This window comes from Epinephelus lanceolatus, chromosome 9 (genome assembly GCF_041903045.1).
Source record: "Epinephelus lanceolatus isolate andai-2023 chromosome 9, ASM4190304v1, whole genome shotgun sequence".
In the NCBI taxonomy this organism is placed as follows: domain Eukaryota; kingdom Metazoa; phylum Chordata; class Actinopteri; order Perciformes; family Serranidae; genus Epinephelus; species Epinephelus lanceolatus.
Window position 1 is genome coordinate 38,263,417 of NC_135742.1, and position 14,024 is coordinate 38,277,440.

The window sequence follows — 14,024 nt, forward strand, 5'->3', positions numbered from 1 at the left end:
TCAGAGCAAAGGGTGGCTATTTTGAAGAAACTAGAATATAAAACATGTTTTCAGTTATTTCACCTTTTTTTGTTAAGTACATAACTCCACATGTGTTCATTCATAGTTTTGATGCCTTCAGTGAGAATCTACAATGTTCAATTCAATGCATTGAATGAGAAGGTGTGTCCAAACTTTTGGCCTGTACTGTAACTCTCAACCACACCCTGCAACTACCAAACACCTACACATCCTGTTCACAGACTTCAGTTCAGTTTTATCTATCTGTCTGTCTGTCTGTCTGTCTGTCTGTCTGTCTGAATTGATGCTTCTTCTTCCCTGTCAAAACCTGGCACCTACAGAACATTACCCACAATGCAACCAGTTTGGTCAAGTTTAGTTAATGTAGCTACACTGGTCTGGCAGGCACCTCTAAACTGACTCTGATGTGCTAAATTGGTGGAGTTTATTTAAAATTGTCATCAGATGCTTGTAGAACAAATCAATGTTTAACTGCAGTGTCTGACCTACTTTAACGATACACTTTTTGACTGAGGTTTTTTTTTTTAACAACTTTTCTTACCTCAGTGCTGCAGCCATGATGCAGCTATCACCAACACAAGCACAGGCACTAGAGTCATCATGGTCCATGCCCAGGTTATGGCCCATCTCATGGGCCAGTGTCGCACCCACTGCAATGGCCCGGTCATTATGATCCTGAGAAGGGGAAGTCCTGAAGTTAATCATGTTTACCACCATTTTGCATTTGTTTAACCAAGGTTTGCCATCTAGCTTGTGACACAAATATGTTTCCTCAATCTGCTTTGTGTCCTGACTTTCTGACCACAGTCATGTTCCTATGACGGAGTCTAGACGTGTCACTGTATTATCATGTGAAGAAAAGTTACACTTCCCCTTTAGAATAATATATAACAGAGGTTTAGAGATTTGGTAACATAATGATGATTGTTGGGAACTAGTTGTCAAAATAATGGCATTTTAAGAATGAATTGTAAATATTTGCTTAAAGGGATAGTGCACCCAAAAATGAAAATTCAGCCATTATCTACTCACCCATATGCTGATGGAGACCCTGGTGAAGTTTTAGAGTCCTCACATCCCTTGCGGAGATCGGCGGGGGGAGCGGCTAGCACACCTAATGGCTGATGACGCCCCAGACTAACGTCCAAGAACACAAAATTGAAACCACAAAATATCTCCAACACGGTCATCCATAGTGATCCAAGTGTCCTGAAGCCCCGACATAAAAAGTTGTTTTGAGAAACGTCATTTGAACTCTGTTTTTAGCCTCACTGTAGCCTGTAGCTCTGACTGCTTCTCTGTGCTCCGCGCTCACGTGTGCGCGCTCAGGGTGATCGGTGATCTCTGAAGAGCAGCAATCTCGTCAGTACTGATGTCCAGATTCTCAAATGCAGGCATCGCCAATTCCCAGTCTGAGCAGCCAAGACTTTCCTCATCCATTGGCATTGCTTTGCATTTGAAACAACTACACCACCAGGTTTCCAGTGCTCGACTCCAGTATTCTGCGGCTGGCTGAGGGTTAGGCTCATGAGCTGCAGCGGCTGCTTCATCCAGTAGCCTCAGTTCCGTCCTTATACTCGGGCTCAAACAAATACAGCTCAACAAAGAAATGCTGTTCCTCCTCAATTTCCTCTTCCTCTTCAGACATGTTGGGCTGTTCTTTGCTAAAAGACCGTAGTGCAAATTATCTTTTAGCTACTGTGGTTACTGTTGTCTCTCCCTGCGGTACATGTATCACGTGATGTAAACACGGGCAAGCAAAGCTCATGCTTTCGCTGGTCTCGCGCAAGCACGCACACGTGAGCGCGGAGCACAGAGAAGCAGTCAGAGCTACAGGCTACAGTGAGGCTAAAAACAGAGTTCATATGACGTTTTTCGAAACAACTTTTTATGTCAGGGCTTCAGGACACTTGGATCACTACGGATGAGCAGCAGCATATTTTGTGGTTTCAATTTTGTGTTCTTGGACGTTAGTCTGGGGCGCCGTCAGCCATTAGGTGTGCTAGCCGCTCCCCCCGCCGATCTCCGCAAGGGATGTGAGGACTCTAAAACTTCACCTGAGCCTCCGTCGGCATATGGGTGAGTAGATAATGGATGAATTTTCATTTTTGGGTGCACTATCCCTTTAAGTTCTGACACTAAAATAAATTTGCAGCGGAAGCTGGAGAGTCAAATACATGGACCCAGATCTGCTTCCCTTTTTGCACTTATTGATATTTTGGCTGCCTTTAGATTTTGTAACTCATGCTGTAACAAGTCAACAGCCATGCTAGTGGCACTGTATGGGTGTACTTAGGCACAGTGTTGCCTTGGGCTAAATTGTAACCACAACAACTTTAACATGCTAATGTGTAGCAGGTAGTTTTCAACATCTTACTTTATAGTATTAGCATGCTAACCCATAGTGCGGCTGAGACTGATGGAGATGGCTGTTTTTGCAGGTTTGGGGTCAAAGTTGGACAGATTAAATATTTTACCTGGTGGTGGCACTAGATGAAAAGTTAATGTATAACTAAAGTTATTACAATACATCCTGGGGGAGACATGAATGTAGCCTATAAGAGACAGAGCGCAACGCGTCATAATCTAAAAGCCACGCCCCCAAAGGGGAAACGAGGCCTGCTTTCCCCTCCGCTTCTTCACTCACTTTGCTGTCATTCTGCCTCCGCAGCCGCGCCTTCAAGTCTCCACGACTGAATTGCTAGCTAGCTAGCTAAAATTATTAGCTATATCTAGCTAATAATTAGCTAATAATAAGATGGCAAAGGATTATTTTAGCACACTATGCCTACCAGATTGATATGGTAGGCATTGATAAGCTTAATATTGCTGGTCTACCTCAGTGTTCTCCTTACCTTGCTTGTCTTTGAAGAAACATGATATGGAGATTCTTTTTTAAGAAGATGAGCATTTCGGCATGCCCAGCCGTCAGGCTGCCATCTTCAAATCTAAACTCAAAACTCATCTGTTCAGACTTGCTTACTCTCTCTAAACTGCTTCACACGGTCCCCCCTCCCTTTTTATTGTTTGTTGTCTTTTATCTTGTATTTTATATCTTTGTTTTTATATTTTCTGTACAGTGACCTTGGGTGTCCTGAAAGGCGCTTTCAAATAAAATGTATTATTATTATTATTATTATTACTACCGGCACACGTTGTTGTTTTGAGACATGCCTCTACATGCTGGTAGATTGATAGAAGTGCTAGAGTGGACCACTGGAATGGACTGCTTGAATCGCGGAGCGCTGGGCACAATTTTAACAGAAGGTGCATTCATCGACTGTCAATGCTTTAGCTTAACATACATAAATACAGTTAACTGTTACTCTAACAAATACATTTGGAGGGTTTGACAAAGTGTTTGCTGCACACATAGGCATACCGAGTGTCAGGATCCCAAAATTTCTTCCCTGTTGAAGCCTCACGTTTTATTGTGTGTCTACTTTTGTCTTCTACAAGGTTACGTTTTTCTGCTCGGCAGCTGGTGAAAGCTAAGCTCTGGGTTTTTATTGGCCGTGCAGCCCACCACACAGCAACTTTTCGGCATTTGGACTTAGGGAAAACTCAACAGGCTGGAAATGGAGGGGAAAGCGTGAGGGGAAAGCGGGCCTCGTTTCCCCTTTAGGGGCGTGGCTTTCAGATTATGACGCGCTGCGCTCTGTCTCTATGTTCAACATCCCTTAGTTATTGTGATTTTTCACTTCAAACCATACATTGCAACCTAATGTTGGTGCGAAAGAAAAACTCAGAGGGTCACCAAAGTTATTAGGATACATTGTCCGGGGACCATAAATGTCTGTACAAAATGATATGGTAATCCATCCCATACTTATTGAGGTATTTCAGTTCTGACCAAAGTGGTGGACTGACTGACAGGAAGACAATGCCATCCACAGTTTTCTGAGAATGGTGAAGGCATGACCTGCCCTACTTCCTTTCTGACTGGCCAGTACATTGCCTTCTTTGGATGGGTTCATTAGATTTAGGCAAGAGAAGTGAGATTGGTAAAAGATAGGTAAGAATGTCAGGGTAAACCAATCAGAGTAAAGCAGAGTAAGGCAGAGCAGAACGTGAACGTGGCTTAATATGCATTCCTTGGTTGCTAACATTACACCTAGCCAAGACTGTATGGTGCACAAGATAAAGCAACCAAATAACAGACAGAACAAATCTTTCTTTCTCTCACAAACACCTTACCTCTATTACTCCAACAGAATGACCTGAGCAAAGAGTCCCAATGTAGGCCAGTCCCACAGTAGCTCCTTCAAAGTCAATACCACTGAAAGACAAGTAATGACAATATAAGAAACACTCACACATGAATCGTGCCAAAACCATACCTATGGTGTTCATCTAACAATCCACATCCACATCTCTTCATACTCTGAACCTCATTTGCCAGAATTTCTTTCTGCAAAAGACCATGTTTTGGGGTTACAATCCCCCTGGAAAAGCAGGGATATCTATATCAAAAACAACGTAGTGATATCTTGATAAAGAAAACAGCTGTTTTTTGTGGTACTATCCCCGCTGAAAAATAGTCATTAATCACTATAAAACACCTACATTTGGGGCTAAAAAGCCCCGGAAAAATGCCATGGCCATGCCATAGGTCACTGAAAAACACCCATGTTTGGTGTCTAAAAAGCCAGCGGAAACACATCCATGGGTTGCTAAACCACAACCCACATCTGGGTGCTAAAAAGCTGCAGAAAAAAAGGGGGTCGTTAAAAATCACCCACATCGGTGCCTAAAAAGCCGCTGGAAACACAGCAATGACTCATTAAATTAAACCAGTTTTGTTGTTTGTTGGTCTTGAACCTGTCTGTAGCTTGGCAAGCATCTTGTGCCTAGGTGTCATGCCATCCATCAGCATCATCATCACCCCTCCACCTCCCGAAGCCAGCTCATAAACTACGTCACATTAGAAACACTGATGTGCCTATGAAATGTACAAGTGTAACCTTTTTCGGTTTTTCAGATATGTAAAACGCCATCTGCAGTTCTGTAGCTTTCATTTGGTTACCTCTTCTCTTGATTTCCTCATGAGTCCACAGAAAGTAAACAACGTTGCCACTCTTACAAAGGCATGATTTGGTTATGAAATGACTTACCAGGTCAACATGACCTAAACTGGCACTATCGGGTGTGACAAAACAACCAAGTATTTTAAAGCCTCTGTTCCAAAATGTTCCATTTGGCTGTTTGTGGGGAGGAGAGTTTCTTCTGGCATCAACAACAAGTTTCAAACAATTAAGGCTGGCAGCTCTTGTAAGCCAAAGTAACTTTGAAATACATGTTTGCTCAGCTTATCGAGGCGTAGCTGACATGCCTCCTTGTCGTGAATGGAGTGATACAGGCTATTGTTTAAGGGGTGTTAATGCTGCATGGGGGAAACTGTGTCTGACTATCATTTCACAGACTACTGTTGAAAACTATTATGGTTCAATGTGCAAGTACACGAAATCACACAGGCATGATGTGGAAACAAAGTCGTTAAACTTGTGAAACTCAACGTGACTGGTTTTGCAGTTTTAAGATGAGAACCAGGGTTTATAGTTTCCTTCTGCTTAACAAGAAATATAAACTGCAGCGGCACGGAAGAGGAGAGTCCACACTGTAAGGCTCTGAGATAACATATCCTCTTTCTCCTGCTTAGATGTGGCAAATTTACATCTCACAGATACTTAATAAGATACAGTCTCTAGCCTTGTTTGATATCTAGTGTCGGAAAACAATTATAGCCCATTTTGTCTACTTATCGAGACTGCTCATACCTGATGAGATGTGCGTTGTCATGCTTTTTCCTTTTTATCAGGTCACTGTTCCTCCAATTCATAAAAGCATTTAGGTTGGCCCCAGCTGGGGGGGTCACACTGATCAAGTCCCCATTGGTCCAGACTTCCAGTCCTACCAGAGCAATGAAGGTCCTCAAGGGCTTGTATGCCTGCAAGCAAGCAGGACATCACCAGAAAGAAACCATAAGAAAGGTTTCATCCACACTGCTAACTTCAGTCAAAAACAGGATGACTGCATGTCGTCACAAAAATGACACATAAAATACAGCTGATTGTTGGTTATGTGTCATTTGTGCTCTGGAATTTGCCAAGAAATAGCAAATGATCTGACTCACCATGTTGACAAAGTTGACAATTTCAAATATCCTCTTTCTGAGCTTTGCCTCATCTCTCTTCATCTTCGTGTACTGAAACATCATATTAGAGCAAGGTCACGTCCTGTCTATCAGCAGTTGGTCATTATAAATATCCCATGATTTATAATCGCAAACTGATTATGACCAGAATAACAATTTGTGATTCTTATCGGACCCAAAAAGTTAGAAAAGCATTTTATGTCTACAGACATTTACCAACATCAGAAAGATAACTTTGGTCGTGTCATTCACAATAAAAAGTGCAGGATTAGCCCAAAAAATATTTCCTCTGGGTTTCACAGTAAATTTCCGTGTGTGTATCTTACCGCACGATCATCAGCAACGAGGTAGAGCTCAATGTATTTCTGTTGCTGGACGATAGATATGCCCTGGAGGACAAAAGAAGGAAGCATATAAAGACACCTTTTAGCCTCTTAAAGCTTTAAATTTGTCAGACTTGTCTTGTCTTGTCATGTAATTAGACCGAATGTGTTATGACAGCAGTGGTGTTACCGCTGATCTGGAGCGGCTCCGGCTTGTTGGGGGTTCGAAGTCGCTACTCCAGCTGGTGTTGGTGACACCACAAACTGCAGGCGTGTAGGTCTTGTTGTCAAAAGTCATCACCGCATGATCCCCCTCATCCCCATCAGATAGGGGCTCAATCAGGTACCTCTGGGCAGACGTCCTGAAGTAACCTCTAAACCAAAATTATGACAAGTAGTCTTTAAGACAGAATAAATATCGCTCTAAGGCAGGAATAAATCAGTTGAGTCACACTTCACTGAGTGGAGCCAAAAGTCCCCTTTTTTCTTTTTGTTTTTTTCTCTTAGGAGCAGGTAAGCTACCTTACAATCATACATGAACATGAACTTAAAATTGGGATATGGTTGTAGCTGCTCATAATTTAACCTCTATATATCATATACAGTAACGTATTTTAATCCAGTGGGGTCCGGATGGGGCCACTGAAAATCTTGGGGTGGCACACCAAAGCTTAAAGCTGTAACTGAATTTCAAGAATTTGATTATGCTTTTATATAGGGTAACTGAAAACTATGTTAATATGGAGAGTTAAGGAATTGCATACTGATAAACTTTAATTGCTAATTTTACAGTTAACCCTTTGGAACCTGAAGTGACATCACTTTTCTTGTGCTGCTTTCAGATGCCTTTCACATGTTTTTAACCCTTTGAACTCCCACACATATCCCACAAATTGCCAAACAAATAAATAAATTAAAGTTATTATTATTATATAAAGTTATTATACAAGTGGTTCATTGTTCCTCAAACAGGCTGGTTATCCTTTTCCTTAAAAAGCTTTAATTTAAAAGAATATATTGATTGTAAGGAACAGAACATTAACTAGGAACAAGCCTTCTCAAGTTCAGGGGAAACTTGTTAGTACCAAGCGAATCCATTATTATTCACACATGTTGAGTTGAGAGTTCAAGGGATCCTTTTGAAAACAGCCATGCCAGTTGTTCCCTCACCAAAATTTATACTCAATGTGGAGCATTATTTAGCCTCGACAAGCTTTACTGACATGGTTGGTATAAGCGTATGCCTTTGGTAGTTTAGTTTCAGGAGATACCACAACCTTTGTACTAGCTTAAGAAATGAGTGCGCCTCTTAAAGACAGTAATGTTGGCCCCAAACTCGGGGGCTGGCACCCCCTTGGGGTGGACTGTGGGTCAAGACCCTTCCAAAGGCTCACAGGGGGGCTGTAAAATGATTAATGTAAATAAAAACAGCGTTCAATGACCAACATTTTGTATGTTAATAAAGTAATTAATTGATTTGGAGGTCCCTACATATTTTCTCCAATCAATTTCATCCAATTTCTAAATGTGCTGCCTCTTGGCCAGGGCTCGCTTGAAAAAGAGATATCCTATCTCAACGTGACTGCTTTCCCCTGGTTATATAAAGGTTAAATAAAAAAAGATAAAAAATAAAATTGACATTTGAAACATAACAACGAGCCCCAAATTGACAATGCTTTTTGAAAAGGGCCTCAGGCCAAGAAGATTAGATAACACTGGTTTAATGTTCACAACAATATGTTGTATGGGGTCATCATATGTTTTAAAGCAGCGGTCTTCAATTTTTGTCAGACCAAGGACCCCCTACTACATAAACTGTATTAAATTGACTTGTATATTAAACTGGGCCAACAATAATGTGTAGGTTGGCATGAGCACCATGTTTTAACATACCTTTTTATGGTGCATACAATACTAAGCTATTAAAGTAATGATATTGGCAGATTCATATATTTATACATCGTTTGTTTCTAAGGTGGATGCTATTTCAGCAGTTTCAGCAACAGTTAGCCTATAATCAATGGTGGGTACTATAAATTATTGTTATTATTTTTATTTATTTATTTCACACATATTTTAATGAATAAAATTAACAAACAATATTTTGGCAGCCCCCTGCAGTAACTCTGAGGACCCCTTCCCGCAGGTTTTGAAAGGTTTACTTGGAAAAGTACTATAGTAACAGTCACATAAATGTAGTGGAGTAAAAAGTGCGCTATCTCCCTCTGAAATGAGAAGAAGTATAAGGGAGCATGAAATGGAAATACTCGAGTTAAACACAAGAACATAAAAATTCTACTTAAGCATAGAACCTCAGTCAATGCACTCACAGCTTTTTTCTGCTGGCAATATGAATCAAAAACTCTATTACGTCAATGCAATCTGGTTCTCTGGTTTCATCCATTGACATTTATTCTAACCAATTAAGATAGCATGAGGTTATCTCTATTAACTTTGTTTATAATGGGAATATGCATTATTGTGAGATACCATATGGAGGGGGTTGTTTTTGGATGATTTAAGGACAACTAACTCTCATTAAGTAAAGTTAAAGAGAGGATGATTTGAGGGCTCACCTGAGTCCATCACAGGTGCTGATGCTAACAGATGATTCATTGTCATTCAGAATCTTCCCATGATAGTAGCAGTGATCCTGATAAAGACATGAGGATGATGACAGGGTTATCAAGGAGGAAAAATAAAACATATCTAGCATTTACTCAACTTTAGACAGTCAAAGAAATGTTTTGTTGAATGTGAAATTTGAGGTAAGTCACATAGTAGGTATGGGGAACTGAAACCAACAATGCAGAACACTTACTATGTCATTCGGAGTTTTGGTGACTCGAGTCCCATCTTCTTGGTAGTAAGTTTCAGTGTAGTCTTTGGTGAGTAATTCACTGATGATGCAAAAATATAAAAATAAATGGCCATCATGTCATAATGTCCCTACGTCCTATATGATTCATCAGGCTTTGTTTTTGGCTCTGACACAACACACCAAATATTCATATTGAAAATAAGTGAATTCAGCAGTTTACAGCAAATGTGTGACATGGGAAATCTGATAGTGAGGCTGTAAAAATAGAAATAACATGGCCTTCAATGTGTCTGCTGGCAAAGATACAAACTAATGACATGAGAGCCACAGGTTTTGTAAAAACGAGAAAAAAAAGAAACGAGAAGTAAAACAAGGAAGTAGCACTGAGACATTGTTTTAAACATTGACTCAACTTCTTACTATGTTAAGACTTGCTTTTTCCCAGGCATCATAATCTATTGAACCAACAACAGTGGATCTATTCACGTCTCCTCTGAGTGAAGGTTAATGCTCAACAAGCGATCAATATTTTAGAAATTCTTTGACACTGGATTACCTTCGAGGTTAGTTATACCATGTGTGTTTTTGTGCCCGACACTTGCCAGAGGTCTGCCTTTAGGGAAGGAACAACTTACTTATTTTTTTCTAAGTGCATTTCAATGTCTCTTCCTCCCACAGTCATTGCATACTTCATGGTCTCAGGCCTGAGATGCTGCAGAAAACAAAGATTGATTGAAACTTGTCTGTGTACGCAAGAACAGTACAAATGCATCTCTGTGACACTGAAAATAAAATGTGAAAAAGTCAGATGTACCTCTGTGTCTCTTTTTCTAACTGTGTGTAGTCTGACAGGTCGGACCACCTCATAGTCCTTCACCTCTTCAAAGTCTCGCCCATGGCTTTCTGTGGAGATACAACATACATCATATTACTTTGTGCCAAGAAAGAATGTTCTCAGTTAATGTAAAGGGCAGGGGTTCTCAAACTTTTTACACCAAGTACCACCTTATTAAATATTAGGCTTTACAAGTACCACTGCTATGACTGATGTGAAAATGCAATAGCGTAGGCCTGCCCTATTTGGCTGTGGACCATTCACGCAGGAGGCGCATTTATTCCTAATCAGGAGATTATTTATTGTTAACTTATGTCAGTAACAGCCATACTATACAAAGAGGTAATACTACAACTCTCCCACACAACTCTCATAAACTGCTAGGGCCAGCCCCTCATCAGTTGCTGTGAAGACTTCACTGGAGTAGGCACTAACACTTGTGCTGGGTTGATTGTTGAGAGTTTCAACAGAGCTGCTCGAAATATTCCCCTCCTGATCCACACTTCTCTTCCTAATAGTTAGTGTTGGCACCATGAGCTCGGACATCCAGAGAGAGCTCAGAGTAGAGCCACTGCTCCTTTGTGTCAAAAGGCGCCAGTTGAAGTGGTTCGAGCATCTGATCAGGATGCTTACTGGACACTTCCCCTTAGAGGTGTTGCGGGAACGTCCAACTGGTGGGAGGTCATGAGGCAGACCTAGAACATACTGGAGGGATTATATATCTCATCTGGCCTGGGAATGCCTTGGGATCCCCCAGGAGGAGCTGGAGAGCGTTGCTGGGGAGAGGGATGTCTGGAATACTTTGTTCAGCCTGCTGCCCCCCTGAACATGGATATGCGGATGGATGGATGGATGAATACAGGATTGGATGGAAACATGATCGTTTTTACCTCCACTAACTATCTTGCCATCACAGTTTAGCTCGTTCTGTATGCACTTGCTACGTTCATGAACTTAACTACGTACCAGGCTGATATAAAAACAAAAATATTACAGGAAAGGTCAAACTAAATTACACGTCAGGAATGTCATTTGAAATATTGTCTTATTTTGACATCGTTATATATATTCTAATCAGATATTTGGAGATCCCTCCGCCTCACTCATAGTTTGGGAACCAGTGTTGTAGGGTATATAAAGTCAATAGTTGTTTAAAGGTGTATGTTTTTAATAGTCAATTTAGGCAGTTTAGCATTGAACCCCCTGTATCCTTTCTTTGTGCTAACTAACTATACTAAATATGTCCCATGCATTTTCCAAACTAAATGACCACATACAGTGTTTGGCATGCTTCCAATCAGCTTGGGTGCAAAGAGTGATCAGTTAAGTATCGTATAGTTAACATCTGTGACTACAGTCAACAGAAAAGCCACATGAATGAGATCTGAGAAATATTGTTAGTAACTATCATACAGTTCATCAAGCCCAACATCCCACTGACCTAGCTTTCCTTTCAGAGTTTGAGGATATGTTTCAGTATAGTGCTGCCAATAGTGATCTAATAGCAGAGCATGAGCAACTAAATTTGTTATCACCCATCTTGTCAACTCAGTCACTTATGTTAATAAATCCAAATTGTGTTCATGTTTGTGTCAGAAATGTCATGTTTTAATACACCACTGCAGGGATAAAATTCTGTTTTCTGATTTCTTCTTCAGTTCTTTACATTGTGGTTTGTTTTTAAGTGAACAAGAGTAATAGCAAGCACCAGCGCCTCCAAAACTCACTTATGAGCATGTTATATCTCGTTTTCAAGAATCAAAGCATAAAAATGACATGTTCAAACATGAGATTTGTACTGGCAGGAATATTTGATAGTACACAAATATGTTTCATATCAAACTATTCCTTCAAGAAACATGTGTGGAGTTTATTTAGAACCTGGTCCAATAGTTCAGGCTTTCTTTTGTTAGTCTGACACACCTCCTGTGACCCCATCTGCATTCTGATGACCCCATACTGGCCCTGACCCTAAGGCTGAGAAACTGCTCGAGCCCCTGGCCTACACAGAAGAGACAGGGAAAGACAAATATTGACCTGCTCTTCTCCCAAAAGTATAAGTCTTCTTATTTTCAATGACAAAAACTCAAGCTGTATGTCAGCAAAATGATTACAGTTTTACAGAGGGATCCTTTAAATGAGTTAATTAGTTACTAAGTTAGCTGTAGAATTGAGTTATTTATATCAGCCTTCATCGCTGACTGGAGATCATTTCAGGATGGATTAGTACAAAATTGTTGCTTAACTTCCCGTATGCCCTCTGGTGTTTCTGGCTGTGGCTCAAACACTTTGGGTAACCAGCCAGTACGGTAATTATGGGACTTTCTGTTGCCCCTGCTTACCAGCCCATGACACATTAATATGAAGTGTATACAGTATCAACACAGCACCTGAAGCTCTGTCATGGAAACTAGTGATCAGGGGAGGGCTTCTTTGACAACCTTATCAGCAGGAACACTAAAGACTTTGTGTGCAGCAAAAGTGTATGCCCTCATATCAGACTGATCAAGTTAAACACACCATTTAACTACTGCAAGGGACAGGAGGGGACGTGTCTCCCTCACTTTCCAAAATGCCACTTCTTTCTATTATACTTTCCACTTGATGTTCTCGCTAAAATCTCTTTGAAAATCATTGTCTTGTGTTTTTGCCCTGGGTTTCACCTTGTAGGCAACACACAGACTGATTTACCTTGTGTGTAAAATATGTTGAGTTTGATAGCAACGTAAAAAGAATACCTGCAGACAATATTTAGGGCTGAAAAAGTACTACCACCACCTCTGCATGTTTGTCAGATAAAAAAAAAAAAAAATAGAATATTTTATAGTATTCTCTGAATAGATGCTTGAATAGATCATAATTTTAAGTTAAAGCAATAAAGCACAGAGTTAAGATACAATATATAATATAATATATAAATATATATCTGATCCTCGGATCGGGTATCGGCACCGATCACGTTATTTTTACAAAATCGGAATCTGTAATAAAAGATCGGAGGAATCAAAACAACAAAAATGGCCAGGTTTTTCATCTATGTTGTTCATTGTTGCCTCCGCTTTCCAATGTATTGTAACCGAGCGTCTTGGGTTCGCCAAACTGAATGCAGCCAATAAGCAATAAACGGACAGGAGTCGAGACAACAGGTTCAGCGGCCACCGCTTCTCTCTTTATTCCAAGCTACACAGCCACACCTAACGGCCGAACTTCGCCTATCACAGCCCTACGGCAACTCTGGACGGATAATTTGTTTACAATTCAGAATTTGTTTACATTTTGTACTGCTGAACCACCGATAAGCATTTTGGATACTATTTAGATAAAAAAACAAACCTTATAGGACAACTTGGATGCATTCTTTTTTTTGTCTTTCTTAATGCTTTGCAAAGTATCGAATCGGTCTCGGTATCGGACTCGGTTTCAAAATAAAGGACTCGGTATTGAATCGGATGCAAAAAAAAAATGTGATCAGGACATCTCTAGTAATCAGTTATAGTTACTGTGAAAAATATTAAGTGGAATTACAGTTACCTATCAAAATGTTGGTGATTACAAAGGTATTACATCTGAATATTCTTTTAGGTGAAAAATGTATATGTAAAATAAAATCATTCTGTTGCTTTGCATTGTTTTACTGTGTAGGCATGTTCCTGGAGATCGCAGGTCAGTAAAGCCGTTGGGACCAATTTGGATGAAACATTTATGCATTTTTAGGACTCTTCAGCTTTATTGCCCAGTTTAAAACACTAGAAAAATAATCAAAAAGTCTCATTACTTTGATGAAGTAATTAAAGTAGTTACTTATTACATTTTTAACAGGGTAACTAGTAATCTGTAACCAATTACATTTCAATGTAACCTTCCCAACAC

The 14,024-nt window shown here is 40.2% G+C and overlaps 1 protein-coding gene across 2 annotated transcripts in view; it reads right to left on the reverse strand.

Moving 5' to 3' along the window:
* Nucleotides 1-14,024, reverse strand: part of adam28 (ADAM metallopeptidase domain 28) — a 28,974-nt gene that overhangs the window by 13,471 nt on the left and 1,479 nt on the right. For both annotated transcript variants that reach the window (XM_033620349.2, XM_033620348.2), the window contains 10 exons: nucleotides 10,134-10,222; nucleotides 9,955-10,031; nucleotides 9,320-9,398; nucleotides 9,075-9,151; nucleotides 6,689-6,872; nucleotides 6,502-6,564; nucleotides 6,155-6,226; nucleotides 5,799-5,968; nucleotides 4,219-4,300; nucleotides 563-696 (listed from right to left, as the gene is read on the reverse strand). In XM_033620349.2, the coding sequence (XP_033476240.2) occupies nucleotides 563-696; nucleotides 4,219-4,300; nucleotides 5,799-5,968; nucleotides 6,155-6,226; nucleotides 6,502-6,564; nucleotides 6,689-6,872; nucleotides 9,075-9,151; nucleotides 9,320-9,398; nucleotides 9,955-10,031; nucleotides 10,134-10,222 (1,027 nt within the window). The remainder of the gene's footprint in view (nucleotides 1-562; nucleotides 697-4,218; nucleotides 4,301-5,798; nucleotides 5,969-6,154; nucleotides 6,227-6,501; nucleotides 6,565-6,688; nucleotides 6,873-9,074; nucleotides 9,152-9,319; nucleotides 9,399-9,954; nucleotides 10,032-10,133; nucleotides 10,223-14,024) is intronic.